Genomic DNA, 20,373 nt, shown 5'->3' on the forward strand with positions numbered 1-20,373 from the left:
CGCCTTGGAGAACGCTTACCCGAAGATCGGTGGCTGAATGTCCTTGACTGCTAAAGTGTTCCCCGACTGGGAGGGAACCCTCCTGTCTGGCGATTGTTGCGCGGTGTCTGTTCATTCATTGTCGCAGTGTCTGCATGGTCTCGCCAATGTACCATGCTCCGGGGCATCCTTTCCTGCAACGTATGAGGTAGACAACGTTGGCCGAGTCACAGGAGTATGAACCATGTACCTGGTGGGTGATGTCCTCTCGTGTGATGGTGGTATCTGTGTCGATGATCTGGCATGTCTTGCAGATGTTGCCGTGGCAGGGTTGTGTGGTGTGGTGGACGCTGTTCTCCTGAAAGCTGGGTAATTTGCTGCGAACGATGGTCTGTTTGAGGTTGGGTGGCTGTTTGAAGGCGAGTAGTGGAGGCGTGGGGATGGCCTTAGCGAGGTGTTCGTCATCATCGATGACATGTTGAAGGCTGCGGCGAACATGGCGTAGTTTCTCCGCTCCGGGGAAGTACTGGACGACGAAGGGTACTCTGTTGGTTGCGTCCCGTGTTTGTCTTCTGAGGAGGTCTATGCGATTCTTCGCTGTGGCCCGTCGGAACTGTCGATCGACAAGTCGAGCGTCATATCCCGTTCTTACGAGGGCGTCTTTCAGCGTCTGTAGGTGTCCATCGCGTTCCTCCTCATCTGAGCAGACCCTGTGTATTCGCAGGGCCTGTCCATAGGGGATGGCCTCTTTAATGTGGTTAGGGTGGAAGCTGGAAAAGTGGAGCATCATGAGGTTGTCCGTGGGCTTGCGGTAGAGTGAGGTGCTGAGGTGCCCGTCTTTGATGGAGATTTGTGTGTCCAAGAAAGAAACCGATTCTGAGGAGTAGTCCATGGTGAGTTTGATGGTGGGATGGAACTTGATGTTATCGTGTAGTCTCTTCAGTGATTCTTCGCCGTGGGTCCATAGGAAGAAAATGTCGTCGATGTATCTGGTGTATAGTGTTGGTTGGAGGTCCTGTGCAGTGAAGAAGTCGTGCTCGAACTTGTGCATGAAAATGTTGGCGTATTGGGGTGCGAATTTGGTCCTCATGGCTGTTCCGTGTGTTTGGGTAAAGAACTGGTTATCGAAGGTGAAGACATTGTGATCCAGGATGAAGCGGATGAGTTGTAGGATGGCGTCTGGAGATTGGCTGTTGTTGGTTTTGAGTACTGAGGCTGTTGCAGCGATGCCGTCATCGTGGGGGATACTGGTGTAGAGTGCCGAAACGTCCATCGTGGTGAGAAGTGTTCCTGGTTCAACTGGTCCGTGGGTGCTGAGTTTTTGTAGGAAGTCTGTAGTGTCGCGACAGAAGCTGGGGGTTCCCTGTATGTTGGGTTTCAGGATGCCCTCGACGTATCCAGAGAGGTTCTCACACATGGTTCCGTTGCCTGATACGATAGGACGTCCGGGTGTGTTGGCTTTGTGTATCTTTGGGAGGCAGTAGAAGTCTCCCACGCGGGGAGTACGTGGGATGAGAGCACGTAGGATGCTTTGAAGGTCTGGATCGAAGGTCTTGATCAGTTTGTTGAGCTGGTGGGTGTGTTCTTTGGTCGGATCTGCGGGTAACCGTCTGTAGTGTTCCTGGTTGTCCAGTTGTCGGTATGCTTCTTTGCAATAGTCCGTTCTGTTCTGTATGACAATGGCTCCTCCTTTGTCCGCTGGTTTGATGACGATGTTGCGGTTGGTCTTGAGAGCGTTGATGGCGTTGCGTTGTGATCGGGTGACATTCTGGACTGTCTTGTGAGTGCGGCTGATGAATCTGGCATTGACGCATCTCCTGACAGCTTGAGCATACATGTCAAGCTTAGGGCAGCGACCCTCCGGAGGAGTCCAGTTTGACTCTTTCTTCTTCGGTTGCTGTACCGCGGATCCCTCTGTCTGCTGTTCCGGATCGTTGATTGTCACACGAGAGGACACCACCCACCAGGTACATGGTCATACTCCTGTGACTCGGCCAACGTTGTCTACCTCATACGTTGCAGGAAAGGATGCCCCGGAGCATGGTACATTGGCGAGACCATGCAGACACTGCGACAACAGATGAACGGACACCGCGCAACAATCGCCAGACAGGAGAGTTCCCTCCCAGTCGGGGAACACTTTAGCAGTCAAGGACATTCAGCCACCGATCTTCGGGTAAGCGTTCTCCAAGGCGGCCTTCGAGACACACGACAACGCAAAATCGTCGAGCAGAAATTGATAGCCAAGTTCCGCACCCATGAGGACGGCCTCAACCGGGATCTTGGGTTCATGTCACACTACACGTAACCCCACCAGCAGGGAAAAAAAAGTTATCTGTTTTTGATACAACTGGAAATTCTCTCTCTCTGCCTTTCGGGTCTCTTTCCCTCTGTCTGTGTAATTTGACACATTGTGTATTCAGCATACTGGGACCTACTGTTTTCGGTGGCTAACCTGTCTGAACACCAACGACACCTTTGATTGGTGTGATGGTGTCCCAGCCTAATATAAGAAATGCGATTTGAGAACCTCTCATTCACTAGTCACCTGACGAAGGAGATAATCTCCGAAAGCTTGTGATTTTAAAATAAAATTGTTGGACTATAACCTGGTGTTGTAAGATTCCTTACATTTATTTAAGCAGTTAGAATGCAAAAATTGGATTAAATTCGTGATTTTTCTGCTGATTTAAATACGACTGGGGTACTTTTCACCTTCACCGCTTGGGAGGTAAACTGGGAGGGCCCACCCATTATAGAACCTGCCACATTTTCATTTCCCTTGACCTCCTCCATATGACCCATTACTAGGTACAATATTAAAACAACAACAACAACAACTTGCCTTTAACATAGTAAAATGTCCCAAAGCGCTTCATAGGAGCGATTATCAAACAAAATTTCACACTGAGCCACATGAGGAGATATTCGGACAGGTGTCCAAAAGCTTGGTCAGAGGTACGTTTTAAGGACCGTGGCAGGGAGCGAAGACAATGGGGGTGATTTTAAACCCCAAGAACGGGTGGGTTGGGTGGGGTGGGAGTTGAAAATAGTTGTTTTTTGAGTCACAACCGCAACATTTTCAGACTTTGCATTCCCAGTGGGAAGCCTGTACTTTTCCGCGCCGAGGTTAAACCCGGAAATAAAGCCGGGTTGCGGTCGTGACCCAAAACACAACTATTTTCAACTCCCACCCGCCCCCCAACCCACACGTTCCTGGGGTTTAAAATCACCCCCAATGGCTTCAGTCTTCCCAATATTTAATTGGAGGAAATTTCTGCTCAGCTAATACTGGATACTGGACAAGCAGTGTGACAAATCAGAGACAGTGGAGGTGTCGAGGGAGGTGGTGGTGAGGTAGAGCTGGGTGTTGTCAGCGTACATGTGGAACCTGACTTTGTGTTTTCGGATGATGTCGCCGAGGGGCAGCATGTAGATGAGAAATAGGAAGGGGCCAAGGATAGATCCTTGGGGGACTCCAGAGGTAACAGTGCAGGAGCAGGAAGAGAAGCCATTGCAGAAGATTTTCTGGCTACAACGGGATAGGTAGGAATGGAACCAGGCGAGCACAGTCCCATCCAGCTAGTCAACTGAGGAGAGGCATTGGAGGAGGATGGTGTGATCAACTGTGTCAAAATCTACAGGCCAGTCGACAAGGATGAGGAGGGATAATTTAACATGATCGCAGTCACATAGGATAGGAAAAATGCTAGAATCTATTATTATAACAGGGCACTTAGAAAATCAGAATATGATTAGGCAGAGTCAACACGATTTTATGAAAGGGAAATCATGTTTGACAAATCTAATAGAATTTTTGAGGGTGTAACTAGCAAGGTAGATAAGGGGGAACCCACTTGATGTAGTATATTTGGATTTTCAAAAGACACTCAATAAGATGCCACACAAGAGGTTGTTACACAAGATTTCCCCTGGCTAGAGAGTCTAGAACTTGGGGGCATAGTCGCAGGATAAGGGGCCGGCCATTCAAGACAGAGATGAGGAGGAATTTCTTCACATAGAGAGTTGTGAATCTTTGGAATTCTCTACCCCAGAGGACTGTGGATGCTCAGACATTGAGTATATTCGAGGCTGATTTTTGGACTCCAGGGGAATCAAGGGATTTGGGGATCGGGCGGGAAAGTAGAGTTGAGGTCGAAAATCAGCCATCTGATTGAATGGCGGAGCAGACTCGAGGGGTCGTATGGCCTACTCCTGCTCCTATTTCTTATGTTCTTATGTAAGATTAGGACTCATGGGATTGGGGGGTAATATATTAGCATGGATTGAGGATTGGTTAACAGACAGGAAACAGATTAGGAATAAACGGGTCATTTTCAGGTTGGCAGGTTGTAACTAGTGGGGTGCCACGAGGATCAGTGATTGGGCCTCAGCTATTTACAATATATATCAATGACTTGGATGAGGAGACCGAGTGCAATGTATCCCAAGTTTGCTGCGATACAAAGCTAGGTGGGAAAGTAAGCTGTGAGGAGGACACAAAGAGGCAGGGTAAGTGAGTGGGTGAGAAGGTGGCAGATGGAGTATAATGTGGGGAAATGTGAAATTATCCACTTTGGTAGGAAGAATGGAAAGGCAGAATATTTTATAAAAGGTGAGAGACTAAGAAATGTTGGTATTCAGAGAGATTTGGGTGTCCTTGTACACGAATCACAGAAAGTTAACATGCAGGTACAGCAAGCAATTAGGATGGCAAATGATATGTTAGGTTTTGACAGAGTAAATAAGGAGAAACCATTTCCAGTGGCAGAAGGGTCGGTAACCAGTGGACACAGATTTAAGATGATCGGCAAAAGAGCCAGAGGCGACATGAGGAAACATTTTTTTTACATAGTGAGTTGTAATGACCTGGAATGCACCGCCTGAAAGGGTGGTGGAAGCAGATTCAATAGTAACTTTCAAAAGGGAATTGGATAAATATTTGAAGGGAAAAAAATTTACAGGGCTATGGTGAAAGAGCAGGTGAATGGGACTAATTCCTGAAAGAGCTGGCATAGGCACGATGGGCCGAACGGCCTCCTCCTGTGCTGTACCTACTATGGTATGATGATGATACTACGATAAGTTCCACATTCTAACCACTCTCTGGGTAAAGAAGTTTCTACCAAATTCTTTATTGGATTTATTGATGACTATCTTATATTTATGACCTCTAGTTTTGGATTCCCCCACATTTTCCCCCCTATCAAACCCCTTCATAATTTTAAAGGCCTCCATCAGGTCACCCTCAGTCTTCTGTTTTCTGGAGAAAAGAGCCCCAGCCTGCTCAGTCGTTCTTAATAGTTATAAGCTCTCAGTTCTGGTATAATCCTTGTGAATCCTTTTCGCACCTTCTCCAGTGCCTCTATCTCCTTTTTTGTAATACGGAGGCCAGAACTGTGCACAGTACTCCGAGTGCGGGCATGTCAAGTTAGTAACTTTTCTGACTCGGGTTGCGGTACTGCACCTGCACTAGTTTGGGTGGTAATGAGGGGGGACGAGGGGCGGGGCAGGAGTGGAGGGGCAATGGAATCACTCATGTGAACAGCTAAAAGAAAAGAAAAGGCCAGTACCAGTCTGAAGGAACGCAACACAGACAGACCATCCACTTTGGCTAGGGACAGCTCTATCAGGCTCAGGCAGACAATGATGCTGTCAAAGATGTTCCAGTGCTGCTGGAAGTAGTAATACGGGTCCAGGGCGATGATTTTGAAGACCATCTCAGCTGTGAAAATCCCGGTGAAGACCTGTGGAAAACAGGAAATTATGTTAGAGCAGCCACAGGTAATCCTACCCCCACCCCCCACCCCCCCAGGGGGGCCGCTCCCAGCCCGACTGAGCGCTATTCTTAGACGCAAAACAGGAGGCGTATCACACAGAGCTCGGCAGGACGCTGTCTGCTGCTGAGCATTCGCAGCTCAAGAAACTTCTACCCGCTTGTTTTTCAAATCAAAGGGGCCTGACACAGTCGCCGATTTTCATTTCTGTTGACAACAATTATCGCCCCACACAAGAAAGAGAAAAAAAATCGAAGCAGAACAGTCAGGGTAAATATTTACTACTCAAGCTGTGGTTCCCCTGCCTTTCGACAGTTTTACCTTTGCAACACAAGAAGAATTAACCCTTTTACCATCTCACTAATCCTGCCTGCTTTACTGATGTGAATGGGAAAGGAACTCACCTTTAATTAGCCAACAAAAATAAAAAATCACACGCACACGCAGACACACATGCACATAATCATACAGACACGTAATCACACATACACACACACACAGACACAATCACACAGACAGACACACACACAGACACAATCACACAGACAGACACACACACAGACACAATCACACAGACAGACACACACACAGACACACACAGACAGACAATCACAGACACACACACACAATCACACAGACACACAATCATAGACAGACACACACAAAATCACACAGACACGTACAGACAGACAGAGAGACACACACATAATCACACATACATACACACACACATAGGGCTCGATATTAGCAGGGCCGCAGGTTGGCAGCGGGGGATCGACTGGGTGCGTGGGTAACGCGCCCAGTGAAATTGGGGTGCTCCGCACGCAATTGCAGCTTGATTGCAGCCATTTACCTGTGCTTCCGGGTTTTGCGCTGGAAAGCTGCGCGTCAGGCGTCAGCTGGAGGAGCCCTATTTAAAGGGGCAGTCCTCCACTGACTGACGCTGCAAAAAATAGGCAAAATTACTGCATGGAGCAACCCAGGGGGAAGGCTGTTCTCAGGTTTAATGATGCCTCACTCCAGGTATTATTGGATGGGGTGAGGAGGAGGGGGAGGACAGAGATCTTCTCCCTGGTGGACGGGAGGAAGCGGCCTGCCTCTGCCACCACGAAGGCCTGGCTCGAGGTGGCAGAGGAGGTCACCTGCACCACCAACATATCGCACACCTGCACACAGTGCAGGAGGCGCTTCAATGACCTAAGTAGGTCAGCCAAAGTGAGTACACTTACTCATTCCCCTCCCCTCCATCTGCCACATCACCGCCCCCACCCCACATCTCCTTCTGCACTGCCAACACGACTCTGTCACATCACCCCTCACACCCACTCAAAGCTCATCCTCATCTTACCTGCACTTACTCACCTCCCCAGTACTCATCCCGCCACTACCACTCAACCCAATCCTCATACAATCTCATGGCTCTATCTCATACTCACCCTCTCATGCATCTCTTTCACAGTCAGCCTCACTCAACCTGCCACTACCTGTGCTGCAGCCACAGGGCATGCATCACAAATGTGCAGTAGGAAGCGTAAGGTAAACGTGTCGTGAGCATGAAGGGTGTTTGAGGGCTTGTCATGGTGTTTACTTATATTTAATTTCTGATCAACTCACATAACATATTATATTGTCACCACTACTGCCACGTCTTTGCGAATCTTGTCTGGTTTGTGCAATAATGCCCTTTCCTGAGGATCACTATGGAGACCCACAACTGATGCCACCCATTGTGTCACTGCAGAGTGGGTGTAGGTGTATTTGCAGGGCTCTTTTGTGCAGACGACTCCAAGGAGGTCATGACTGCAGCTACGGCGGCCCCCATCCAGAAGATATACATCTGAGGGGGTCCGCAAGGTAGGTACATGTGTCTGGACACCGGGGTAAGTGTGCAACTTGGTGAATTTTATTGTTAGGAGGAGGGTTATGGAGACCAAACTTTGTCCAAAGTGACAGAGTGGCCTCCTGCAGTGAGTGAGGGTCTCCCCCCACACCTGTCAAATGGACCTTTGCAGCTGCCACAGGCTGATGGCTGCAACACGTCCATTTGAACTGGGAGTGTTTCCCCCAGTACGGGAAACAGTCTCAGTTAATTTCAAAATCCGATCCCTCCTAAAATATCAGGTCAATCAGGTCTGTAAACGACCTGAAGTACCTGTTCAAGTACTTTAAGTGGCACCCCGCCGGCTTTAATTGCTGGCGGGAGTCCCACATGCGGGGGCTGCGCGCGCATGTCAGTGCGTCACTGGGGAACCCGGAAGTGGGCGGGTTGGAGCCGGGCTCCAGACCCGCTCTGGGAATCCCGGATTTTCGCAGCCCCCCCGCCACGAACGTGCCCGATCGGGGGTGCGAAAACCGAGCCCATAATCACACAGACAGACACACACACACACAAACACGTACAGACAGACACACATGCATACCCACACTCACACAGACATAGACACACACATAATCACAGACACATACACAGACATATAGAAACAGACACAGACATAGACACACACACATAGACATACAGACACATAGAAACAGACACAGACATAGACATACAGACACAAACATACATATAATACTCGTCATTCTCCAGTGATGTTGCATACGGTGAGTCCAGACCAGGTGTTGTCTTCAGGTAAAGTGGGGTTAGAGGCCAGGGGATAATTGGACTGGGGTGTGCAGACATAATTCAGCCATACATTCTGTCCATATTTTTGTATTTCCATTATGAATTGCGAGCTCCGCATTTATAATGGAAACAACCGATACAAACTTCTTGTGCTGTAATTGCATCCTCCCACCAGTGGTGGAGCTATTTTTCAGGACAGAGAAGAACCACAAGCACAATGGCATCTCGCGCAAGATGAGGTTTCCATGGGACAAATTATGCTATTTTTTGGTAACACGTTTGTAAAGAGTGAGGACAGAGGGTAGACTCTGCTAACACTTTTATACAAGTGACAATGCTTCTTTAAGAAATCCTGCCTTCCAGAGTATAGTTAATGGTAAGAAACACCTGTAGGGGTTTAATGCCAAGTGATGTTACATTTTGGGTTTAAATCCAAGCATCATAAGGTCACCAGTGCCTCAGTGGTAGCGCCCATGCCTCTGAGGTCCCACTCCAGAGACTCGAGCACATAATCTAGGCTGACACTCCAGTGCAGTACTGATGGAGTGCTGCACTGTCGGAGGCGCCATCTTTTGGATGAGACGTTAAACCAAGGCCCCGTCTGCCCTCTCAGGTGGATGTAAAATATCCCATGGCACTATATCAAAGAGTTCTCCCCAGTGTCCTGGCCAATATTGATCCCTCAACCAACATCACTAAAACAGATTATCTGGTCATTATTTCATTGCTGTTTGTGGGACCTTGCTGTGTGCAAATTGGCTGCCACGTTTCCTACATTACAACAGTGACTGCACTTCAAAAAGTACTTCATTGGCTGTGAAGCAATTTAGGACATCCTGAGGTCATGAAAGGCGCTATATAAATGCAAGTTCTTTCTTCTCTTTATAGGAGTGTCATTGTCTTGTTAAACGGCACGTGGCTTATTTTCCAGTCTGTGATCCGGAACTGACCAACAGGCACCAGGATGTAGCCTGGATGGCGGTGAGAAAGGCCCTCCCAGCGTGGCCCTTCCAACACGCACAGAACCTCAGTGCCACCGCGAGCTGCCCTCGAGGCTGTGGCGGGGAGGAGACCGTCTCCCACCTCCTGATGGGCTGCCCCCTTCGTGCAGAAGGTGTGGAGGGAGTTGCGTTGGTATCTGTCCCGGTTCATCCCAAACAGTTCGGTAACCCAGAACGCTGTGCTCTACGGACTGTTCCTGGGGACGCACACAGAGACAGATATCACCTGCAGCTGGAAGACCATCAATCCGGTGAAGGAGGCCCTTTGGTCCACCCGAAACATGCTGAAGGAGCTGTCCGCGATCGAGTGTTGCCAACTGGCACATTAGAAGGTCAAGGAGTAGGTGCTGCGGGACGCACTGAGGCGAGGTGCGACCTACGCAAAGGCTCGATGGGGAAAAGGCCACCGTATAAAGCCACCGCACCTTGTATTGTACAGGATGTATAGAAAATATGTACCGTGTTTTAAAATTGTAACAATGAGATGATAGTGTATACGACCTGCACTGTATTGCTTTGAACAGCTGTGCTGCATTTTGTGCCCTTTATTTGAACTGTGTGTAAACTGTGTGTATCTTTAAATTTTATGGAATAAAGTATATTTTGAAATTAAAAAAAATATTTTGTAGTCTGTGATCAGTGTCCTCTCACGTGCTTCTGCCCAAGGACCACACCCAATCCCAGAGGCAACGCAGCGCTCGGTGTAACAAGTTGATAAACAGCGGCTTGTATTTCTATTCCACGGGTGATTTTCTGCCTTTATGCTGCTGATTGGAAGCTCTGCCCACAGGGAGTGCAGGTTGGGAATTCTGGCTCGCCGGCCGAGTGCCCAATTTCCCAAGCCAGTAAACAGTCGGAATATCATAAGCCTAAATTGCCGACATGCGCTCCCAGAGAGCGAGACTTCCCGCCACGATATTTCCCGCATTGGTTCTCTGCTGCTCCAGGCCGCTCTCAAGGTGTCACTGAGAGGTCTCAAAGGGTTTGGGGGCTTGGGGAGGGGGAAGGGACTTTTAAAGGCAGGGAGAGGAGTAGCAGCTGGAGGGGGATTTAGGGAGGGTGACCCAGGGAGCAAGGCCGAGACGGCTGAAGAGAGACAGCATTCTCCCTCTGGGACTGAGCAGTGTGCGAAATGAATATTTCATTTAATTCAGTGAACTATGCCTTATGCAGACTGAAAACATGTGCTTTATAGTTTATTACAATTAATGGATCCTTAAAGTACATCACCTACCTTTACATTTCGTAAAGAGTGGGCTTGCACTCTTTCAAGGAGTGCCTATTTTGTATAAAAATATCTGGTTTACATTTCAAATCAACACAGAGTATAATAATAGGTGTATTTGGGTTTGGTTCTGAATTCCCCTCTTGGTCGGATAGCCTGCTAACTCTTACTGTCGAAAACAACAACATCTTGCATTTATATAGCGCCTTTAACGTAGTAAAAACGTCCCAAGGCGCTTCACAGGAGCGATTTTCAAACAAAATTTGACACCTGAGGCACATAAGGAGATATGAGGACAGGTGACCAAAAAGCTTGGTCAAAGAGGTAGGTTTTAAGGAGCGTCCTAGAGGGGTAGAGAGGCGGAGAGGTTTAGGGAGGGAATTCCAGAGCTTAGGGCCCAGGCAGCTGAAGGCACGGCCGCCAATGGTGGAGCGAAGGAAATCGGGGATGCGCAAGAGACAAGAATTGGAGATTTCAAAGCAAACCGAACGGCAAGGCTGAGGCACGTAGCTCATCACAAGGCACCCTCGCGTCACGTCACCGTGCACCCTCGCGTCACGTCACCGTGCACCCTCGCGTCACGTCACCGTGCACCCTCGCGTCACGCCACGGCGCACCCTCGCGTCACGTCACCGTGCACCCTCGCGTCACGTCACCGTGCACCCTCGCGTCACGTCACGGCGCACCCTCGCGTCACGTCACCGTGCACCCTCGCGTCACGCCACGGCGCACCCTCGCGTCACGCCACGACGCACCCTCGCGTCACGTCACCGCGCACCCTCGCGTCACGTCACCGCGCACCCTCGCGTCACGCCACGACGCACCCTCGCGTCACGTCACCGCGCACCCTCGCGTCACGCCACGACGCACCCTCGCGTCACACAACTTGGCTGAGGAAGCGGGGCAAGGCAACGAGTGGCCTCTACAGAGCTGTCAAATCACACGTGCGGCACTTGCCACCGTTATCTCAGTATGCTACACATCCTAGGACTCGAGATTAGATTGCTTCAATAGTTTAGCGGCTAAGGCTGCTCATTTCACGCTCGAGCGGCTGAGTGCCTGTGCCCCAGTCCTGGCAGCAGCTTAAACGACACCAACACTTGGCTACGTGAGAGTTTAGGCAAGAGGGGACGGGGGGGGGGGGGGGGTGGGCAGCAGCAGTAAACGCAGTGGGGTGAAGTCTCACCTTTCCTTTCACATTCCTCCTGAATAAGGAATTCAGGAGAAACTTCTTTACCCAGAGAGTGGTTAGAATGTGGAACTCGTTACCACGAGGAGCAGTTGAGGTGACTAGCATAGATGCATTTGAGGGGAAGCTGGATAAACACATGAGGGAGAAAGGAATAGAAGGTTATGCTGGTAGGGTTAGATGAAGTCGGGAGGGAGGAGGCTCATGTGGAGCATAACCAGCATAGACCTGTTGGGTCGAATGGCCTTGTTTCTCTGCTGTAAATTCTGTGTAATTCTATGTTTGTACTTTTATCCTCTGCTGTTCTGAAGGTGTTAATTTGCACTGGGAGGAGGAGGAGGGGCGGGGGGAGGATGTGATTTCTCTGGGCTTTGCTGGCCGTCACAGACTCCCGACCCCCGACCCCCCGACCCCCGACCCCCCGACCCCCGACAGCGGAGAAGATCTCAAATGGAAAAGTTGCCAACGTGGCTTTGCACTAACTGCACATGTGCGAGATTCACTGAGGCAGAGCAAGAGTCTCACGCGTGGACACAAATCTTACAGGCGCACAATCACTTCAGTTCAAAGAGCACGGCTTTAACTCTTCAAATCTCAAAGAGTTCCCAGCTGTTGCTGAAACCACCCTGTGGTACAAACAGGTCAGGTTTGGCCCAATGAAAACCTGCACAGTCACTCTCAGTAATATTGAGAGGGCTGAGCGATGAAATTTGCCTTCACCAAATAATACAGCTTAAAGCCTAAATAGGGAAAATCAAGCCTACAATTGAAAATATCAAGGATGAAGCTTGGAGAATGGAAGAGATGGAGCAGGTCCGAGAGGACTGGAGGGTCGGGGGGGGGGGGGGGGGGGGTGGGAGGGAGAGAGAAGCTAAGAAAAAGAATCTTCAGGACACTGGCGTAACTCCAGTGTAAAATGCTGCCACTGTTTCTAACCTGGCTCCCATTTTTATTCTGCTTGGAGTAGGTCGTCAGCCCAACTCACCTGATATCCCTTAGATATTGCGGCTATTCGAAGAGACACACACACACACGCACACACACACGCACCAATCCCCAATGCACCTACACAGACATATCTCTACACACATACGTACCCACGCACATATACACATAAATGCCCACACACATACCCACATACAGACAATCCACGCAAATATATGTACCCTCACACGTATCTACATACCTACAAACTCACACACCTAAACACATATAAGTACCCACACACATACTGAAGCACTGACACATATATATGCACCCACACATACAAAATGTACCCACACACACACACACATAAGCACTGAAAATGTACGCACATACACATTCCCTACATTACAACAGTGACTACACTTCTAAAGTACTTCACTGGCTGTGGTCATGACAGGCGCTTTATAAACGCAAGTCTGTCTGTCTGTGTCTTTAATATATTCACCCACACAATCAGACGTTACACTGTCGACTTTCCTTTTGGGGTTCAACTTACCAGGTTCCCCACAGAGAGCATTTGATCAAACTCTTTGGACATTGGATGGTGCTCCATCGCCATGAAGAGGGTGTTCAGTACGATACAGATGGTGATCGCTAGGTCCAGGAAAGGATCCATCATTACAAATTTCAAGATTTTCTTCATTTTTATCCACGTCGGGCAGCAGTTCCAGATAAGAAAGGTTTGTGAAAAGTAATACCAGCAACGAGGAAACTTCAGGCGAGATTCTTCGAGTTCTAGGAGTAAAACCAAACAGGTGGATTGGTGTTAAGCAGTCGACTGAAGCCCTAATCGCAGAACCCTCACTATGGCTACAGTGACTACACTTCAAAAAGTACTTCATTGGCTGTAAAGCGCTTTGGGAAGACCTGAGGTCATGAAAGGTGCTGTTTCAAGGCAAGTTCTTTCTTACTTTCTTCATGCTGTGGCACCCAAACTGAAATAATCTGCACGACATCACTCCAATGAACAACGCCTAATTGTAGATTGTACTTAAAGCCAAGATCAGCCATGATCTTATTGAATGGCGGAGCAGGCTCGAGGGGCCGATTGGCCTACTCCTGCTCCTATTTCTTATGTTCTTATGTTCAAACAATGAGGACATGATTCTTCCACTACACCCTCTAATGAATCAGTGTTTGAGAATTTAAATTACAATTCCCTCCACAAACACACAGAGAGAAAAAATTATACAAGGTTTGTTCCCAAAGCCTTTCAGAATTCTTTGATATGGAAGAAAGAATGTGCCTTAAGGCGTCAACCGTGGCTCAGTGGGAGCAGCACTCTCGCCTCTGAGTCGGAAGGTCATGGATTTAAGCCCCACTCCAGAGACTTGGCCACGTAATCTAAGGCTGGCACTTCAGTGCAGTACTGAGGGAGTGCTGCAGTGTCGGAGGTGCCGTCTTTTACATGAGATGCCAATCCGAGGCGCCGCCTGCCCTCTCAGGTGGACGTAAAAGATCCCACGGCATTTTTCAAAGAACAACATGGGAATTCTTCTGAAATCCTCGCAATCAACATCAATAAAACAGCTTGTTATCTGGTCGTTTATCTCATTGCTGTTTGTGGGACCTTGCTGCGCATAAGCTGGCTGCTACCATTCCCTTGCATTACAACGGTGACTACACTTCGAAAGTACTTGGCAGAGCTGAATCTGAGACCTCCCCCGCTTTTCAATGGTTCAGTGCTGCAGCAGGCAGTGCCCTCACTCAACCACCCCTCAGGGTTGTCCACATTGGTGTAACTTTCCTAATTTGATGGATCTTTTCTCCAGTGAAGTTTTCTGCTAACTGATGCTATATTTAACCAGCGTTATTTTTTCTTTGAGCCACTAGCGTGTTGCCCTACATCTTGATTATGGAGTAAATCACCGTTCCTTTTCCTGAAAAAACAGTTTCTGTAGTCCCGAGAGAGAGAGAGAGAGAGCGAGAGAGCGAGCGCGTGAGAGAGCGAGAGAGCAAGAGAGAGAGGCAGCTTCAGTTCCTTCTGAAAACAAGGTCTGCACGGTTACTGGAGAGAAGGCTTCCAATTCTTCCACAAACAAGTCCTCTATACTCTCTGGAGAAATGGTGACAGGCCTACTGATCAAATATTACATAGAAAGTACAGCACAGAAACAGGCCAAACTGGTCTATGCCGGTGTTTATGCTCCACACGGGCCTCCTCGCACCATACTTCGTCTAACCATATCAGCAAAACCTTCCATTCCTTTCTCCCTCATGTACTTATCTAGCTTCCCCTTAAATCCATCTGTGCTAGTCACCACAACTACTACATGCAGTAGCAAGTTCCACATTCTAACCACTCTCTGAGTAAAGACGTTTCTCCTGCATTTTTTATTGGATTTATTAGTGACTATCTTATATTTATGACCCCGTATCTTATATTTATGACCCTATACTCCTTGAAAAAATTACGTCAGCTTCCAATTCTGGCCTCTTGTGCATCCCTGATTGTCATCGCTCCACCATTGGCAGCCGTGCCTTCGGCTGCCTAAGCCCTGGAATTCCCTTCCTAAACCTCCCTGCCTCGCTACCTATCTCTCTTCCTTAAAACCTACCTCTCTGACCAAGCTTTTGATCACCTGTCCTAATATCTCCTTATGTGGCTCGGTGTCAAATTTTATTTGATAATCGCTCCTGTAAAGCACCTTGGGATGTTTTACCACGTTAAAGGCACTATATAAATGCAAGTTGTTGTTGCTGTTCTTGTGGATAAAAAGATCAACATCGCCCTAGCTTAAATTTCATCTAGAATCATGGACTCTCTGCCCTCCCAGAAAGATGGCATCAATTTTATCTGTGCATTTCTCTCATCTCATACAAAACAATCAGATGCTTCATCAATGACCTTCCCTCCATCATAAGGTCAGAAATGGGGATGTTCGCTGATGGTTGCACAGTGTTCAGTTCCATTCGCAACCCCTCAGATAATGAAGCAGTCCATGCCCGCATGCAGCAAGACCTGGACAACATCCAGGCTTGGGCTCATAAGTAGCAAGTAACATACGCGCCAGACAAGTGCCAGGCAATGACCATCTCCAACAAGAGAGAATCTAACCACCTCCCCTTGACATTCAACAGCATTACCATCACCAAATCCCCCACAATCAACATCCTGGGGGTCACCATTGACCAGGAACTTAACTGGACCAGCCACATAAATACTGTGGCTAAAAGAGCAGGTCAGAGGCTGGGTATTCTGCAGCGAGTGACTCACCTCCTGACTCCCCAAAGCCTTTCCACCATCTACAAGGCACAAGTCAGGAGTATGATGGAATACTCTCCACTTGCCTGGATGAGTGCAACTCCAACAACACTCAAGAAGCTCGACAACATCCAGGACAAAGCAGCCCACTTGATTGGCACCCCATCCACCACCCTAAACATTCACCTGCACATCCACAGGATGCACTGCAGCAACTCGCCAAGGCTTCTTTGACAGCACCTCCCAAACCCACGACCTCTACCAACTAGAAGGACAAGGGCAGCAGGTACATGGGAACAACACCATCTGCACATTCCCCTTCAAGTCACACACCATCCCGACTTGGAAATATATCGCCGTTCGTTCATCGTTGCGGGATCAAAATCCTGGAACTCCCTTCCTAACAGCACTGTGGGAGAAACTTCACCACATGGACTGCAGCGGTTCAAGAAGGCGGCTCATCACCACCTTCTCGAGGGCAATTAGGGATGGGCAATAAATGCTGGCCTTGCCAGCGACGCCCACATCCCAAGAACAAATTTTTAAAAATTCCCCTTTAAGTATGGCAGCATTTGCTTTACACACTTAGCTGTAGGTCTAATAGGCAAAATAACTTGGTGACACATAATCATTAAAGGTAACCTTAGCAGGTTTGGATAGTCAGCACTGTTTCTATTGATCCTGGAGCTAGAGACTAAACATTCTCTAAAATATACCCCAATCAGCATTGTTGTATCCTTGCTGTATTGATTTCTGGAATGTGAGATATACATAATATCTATGTCCTTATTTGCCAATAAATCAGCTTATAGAAGAGGCCCGAGGAAAAACTAAAGCAGGAATGATTACAACCGAGTAGAATGATTATTATATTTACACATCAACATACTTACAAAAAGTTTGCTGGGGTTTAATTTCATTTTGAACCGCTATCGACTGTTCAGCTCAACAAAGGCAGAGTTTCGCAGAACAAAAATATCGTATTTGTTAATTAAAACTACTGGATTCTTCTACTCAGTGATATTTGTTTCGTGTTCTCTGTGCATTTCTGGCATGTGCTGACTGCCGCACACTTATCATTTGATGCAATTCGTGCACATCAGTTGCTTTGATGTGCGTTAGGGATACCAGCTCTGGTTGGACATAACATCACATGACCTCTTGCCTCCAACCGCCTCACCCAGTCAAATAGCCTTTCTTCACCATTTTTGGAACTAATAAATAAAAGTGTTCAGAGAAAATGAAAAAAAACACTTCTTTTTTTTAATATAAACCACCCTATGATTTTTCTTCTGGCTGTTGCTCGCAGCAATGTCTTGGAGATTAGTCTTCAATTCCTGGAAACTCCAAGGTAATCCTGGAGGGTTGACAACCCGAATTTGCTCTGAAGCCAGTGTATGATAGAAGCCATGTAATATTTCACAATGTTTTCAACTCTTCCGTTTCATTTTTTCTCTTTCATTTTTCTTTTGAATTGTGAGCCATCGAACCATAAAAGATTACAGCAAACATGGAGGCTCGTCGTAGCCGTGTCAGCTTTGCCAGAGCAATCCGAGATGAATCCCACTGCCCTGCTCTCTCCCCATAACCTTGTGGCTCCCTCTGCTTCTCGTCATAGAATAGAATCATAGAAAGGTTACAGCATGGAAGGAGGCCATTTGGCCCATCGAGTCCGTGCCGGCTCTATGCAAGAACAATCCAGCTAGTCCTGTGCCCTCGCCCTATCCCCGTAGCCCTCCAAATTTTTTCCTTTCAAGTACTTATCCAGTTCCCACTTGAAGGCCGTGATTGAATCTGCTTCCACCACCTCCTCAGGCAGTGCATTCCAGATCCTAACTGCTCGCTGTGTAAAAAAGTTTTTCTTTGTGTCACCTTTGGTTCTTTTGCCAATCACCTTAAACCTATGCCCTCTGGTACTTGACCCTTCCGTTAATGGGAACAGTTTAACAGTTTCTCTCTATCTAGACCCTTCATAATTTTGAACACCTCTGTCAAATCTCCTCACAACCGTCTCTGTTCCAAGAAGGACAACCCCAGCTTTTCCAGTCTATCCACGTAACTAAAGTCCCTCATCCCTGCAATCATTCCAGTAAATCTCTTCTGCACCCTCTCTAAAGCCTTCACATCTTTCCTAAAGTGCGATGCCCAGAACTGGGCATGGTGCTCCAGATGTGGCTGAACCAATGTTTTATAAAGGTTCATCGTGACTTCCATACTTTTGTACTCTATGCCTCTATTTATAAAGCCCAGGATCCCATATGCTTTTTTAACTGCTTTCTCAACCTGCCCTGTCACCTTCAACGATTTGTGCACATAAACCCCCAGATCTCTCTGTTCCTGTACCTCTTTAAGAGTTGTGCCCTTTAGTTTATATCACCTCTCCTTTTTCCTACCGAAATGTATCACTTCGCTTTTCTCTGCGTTAAATTTCATTTGCCAAGTGTCCGCCCATGCCACCAGCCTGTCTATATCCTCTTGAAGTCTATCACTATCCTCCTCACTGTTCACTTCCCTTCCAAGTTTCGTGTCATCTTCAAATTTTGAAATTGTGCCCTGTACACCCAAGTCTAAGTCATTAATATATATCAAGAAAAGCAATGGTCCCAACACTGACCCCTGGGGAACACCACTGTACACCTCCCTCCAGTCCGAAAAACAACTGTTCACCACTACTCTCTGTTTCCTGTCCCGTAGCAAATTCTTTATCCATGTTGCTACTGCCCCCTTTATTCCACGGGCAGCAATCTTGATGACAAGCCTACCGTGCGGCACTTTATCAAACGCCTTTTGAAAGTCCATATACTCCACATCAACTGCATTGCACATGATTTGCCTTTAACACATCCATGCTGGCTTTCCTTAATCAATCCACACTCGTCCAAGTGACTGTTAATTCTCTCCTGGATTATCGTTTCTAAAAGTTTCCCCACCACCGAGGTTAAACTGCCTGGCCTATAGTTACTGGGTTTATCCTTATGGCCTTTTTGAACAAGGGTGTAACATTTGCAATTATCCAGTCCTCTGGCACCACCCCCGTATCTATGGATGTTTGGAAGATTATGGGCAGTCCCTCCGCAATTTCCACCCTTACTTCCCTCAGCAACCTAGGATGCATCCCATCCGGACAGGGTGACTTATCTACTTTAAGTACAGCTTGCCTTTCAAGTACCTCCTCTTTATCAATTTTTAGCCCATCCAATATCTCAACTATATCTTCCTTTACTGAGACTCTGGCAGCATCTTCTTCCTTGGTAAAGACAGATGCAAAATACTCATTTAGTACCTCGGCCATGCCCTCTGCCTCCATGATTAGATCTCCTTTATGGTCCCTAATCGGCCCCACCTCTCCTCTTACTCCCCTTTTACTGTTTACATGCCTGTAGAAGACTTTTGGATTCCCTTTAATGTTGGCCACCAGTCTATTCTCATATTCTCTCTTTGCCCCTCTTCTTTCCTTTTTCACTTCCCCTCTGAACTTTTTATATTCAGCCTGGTTCTCACTTGTGTTATCAACCCGACATCTGTCATACACCCTTTTTTTCTGCTTCATCTTACTCTATCTCCTTTGTCATCCTGAGAGCTCTGGCTTTAGTTGCCCTATCTTTCTGCCTCGTGGAATGTACCTAGACTGTACCCGAACCATCTCCTCTTTAAAGGCCACCCATTGTTCAATTACAGTTTTGCCTGCCAATCTTTGATTCCAATTTATCCGGGCCAGATCCGTTCTCATCCCACTGAAACTGGCCCTCCTCCAATTGAATATTTTTTACTTTAGAGTGGTCCTAAATGCTCCCCCACTGACACTTGCTCCGCTTGGCCCGCCTCATTCCCTAGAACCAAGTCCAGCAATGCCTCCTTCCTCATTGGGCCAGAAATGTACTGGTTAAGAAAATTATCCTGAACACATTTCAAAAATTCCTCCCCCTCTTTGCCCCTTATATTATTATCCCAGTCTATATTAGGATAGTTGAAGTCCCCAGTTATCACAACTCTATAGCTTTTGCACCTCTCTGTAATTTCCCTGCATATTTGTTCCTCTATCTCCTTTCCACTAGTTGGTGGCCTACAGAATACACCCAGTAGTGTAATGGCACCTCTATTATTTCTTAACTCTAACCAAATTGATTCTGTCCTTGACCCTTCTCTCTCCAGCACTGCAATGTTCTCCTAATCAATACTGCCACACCCCCTCCTTGCTTTCTTTCCCTATCTTTCCTTGTATCCAGGAATATTTAGTACCCGATCCTGCCCCTTTTTGAGCCAGGTTTTCGTTATCGCCACTACATCATATTCCTATGTGGCTATTTGCGCCTGCAGCTCACCGACCTTGTTTACCAGGCTTCATGCATTTACACACATGCACTGCAAACCAGTCTTAGACTTTCTT

The 20,373-nt window shown here is 47.6% G+C and overlaps 1 protein-coding gene across 2 annotated transcripts in view; it reads right to left on the reverse strand.

Moving 5' to 3' along the window:
• Positions 1–20,373, reverse strand: part of scn5lab (sodium channel, voltage gated, type V-like, alpha b) — a 321,528-nt gene that overhangs the window by 189,326 nt on the left and 111,829 nt on the right. For both annotated transcript variants that reach the window (XM_067967964.1, XM_067967957.1), the window contains 2 exons: positions 13,278–13,516; positions 5,553–5,726 (listed from right to left, as the gene is read on the reverse strand). In XM_067967964.1, the coding sequence (XP_067824065.1) occupies positions 5,553–5,726; positions 13,278–13,516 (413 nt within the window). The remainder of the gene's footprint in view (positions 1–5,552; positions 5,727–13,277; positions 13,517–20,373) is intronic.

Source organism: Heptranchias perlo, chromosome 2 (assembly GCF_035084215.1).
Source record: "Heptranchias perlo isolate sHepPer1 chromosome 2, sHepPer1.hap1, whole genome shotgun sequence".
In the NCBI taxonomy this organism is placed as follows: domain Eukaryota; kingdom Metazoa; phylum Chordata; class Chondrichthyes; order Hexanchiformes; family Hexanchidae; genus Heptranchias; species Heptranchias perlo.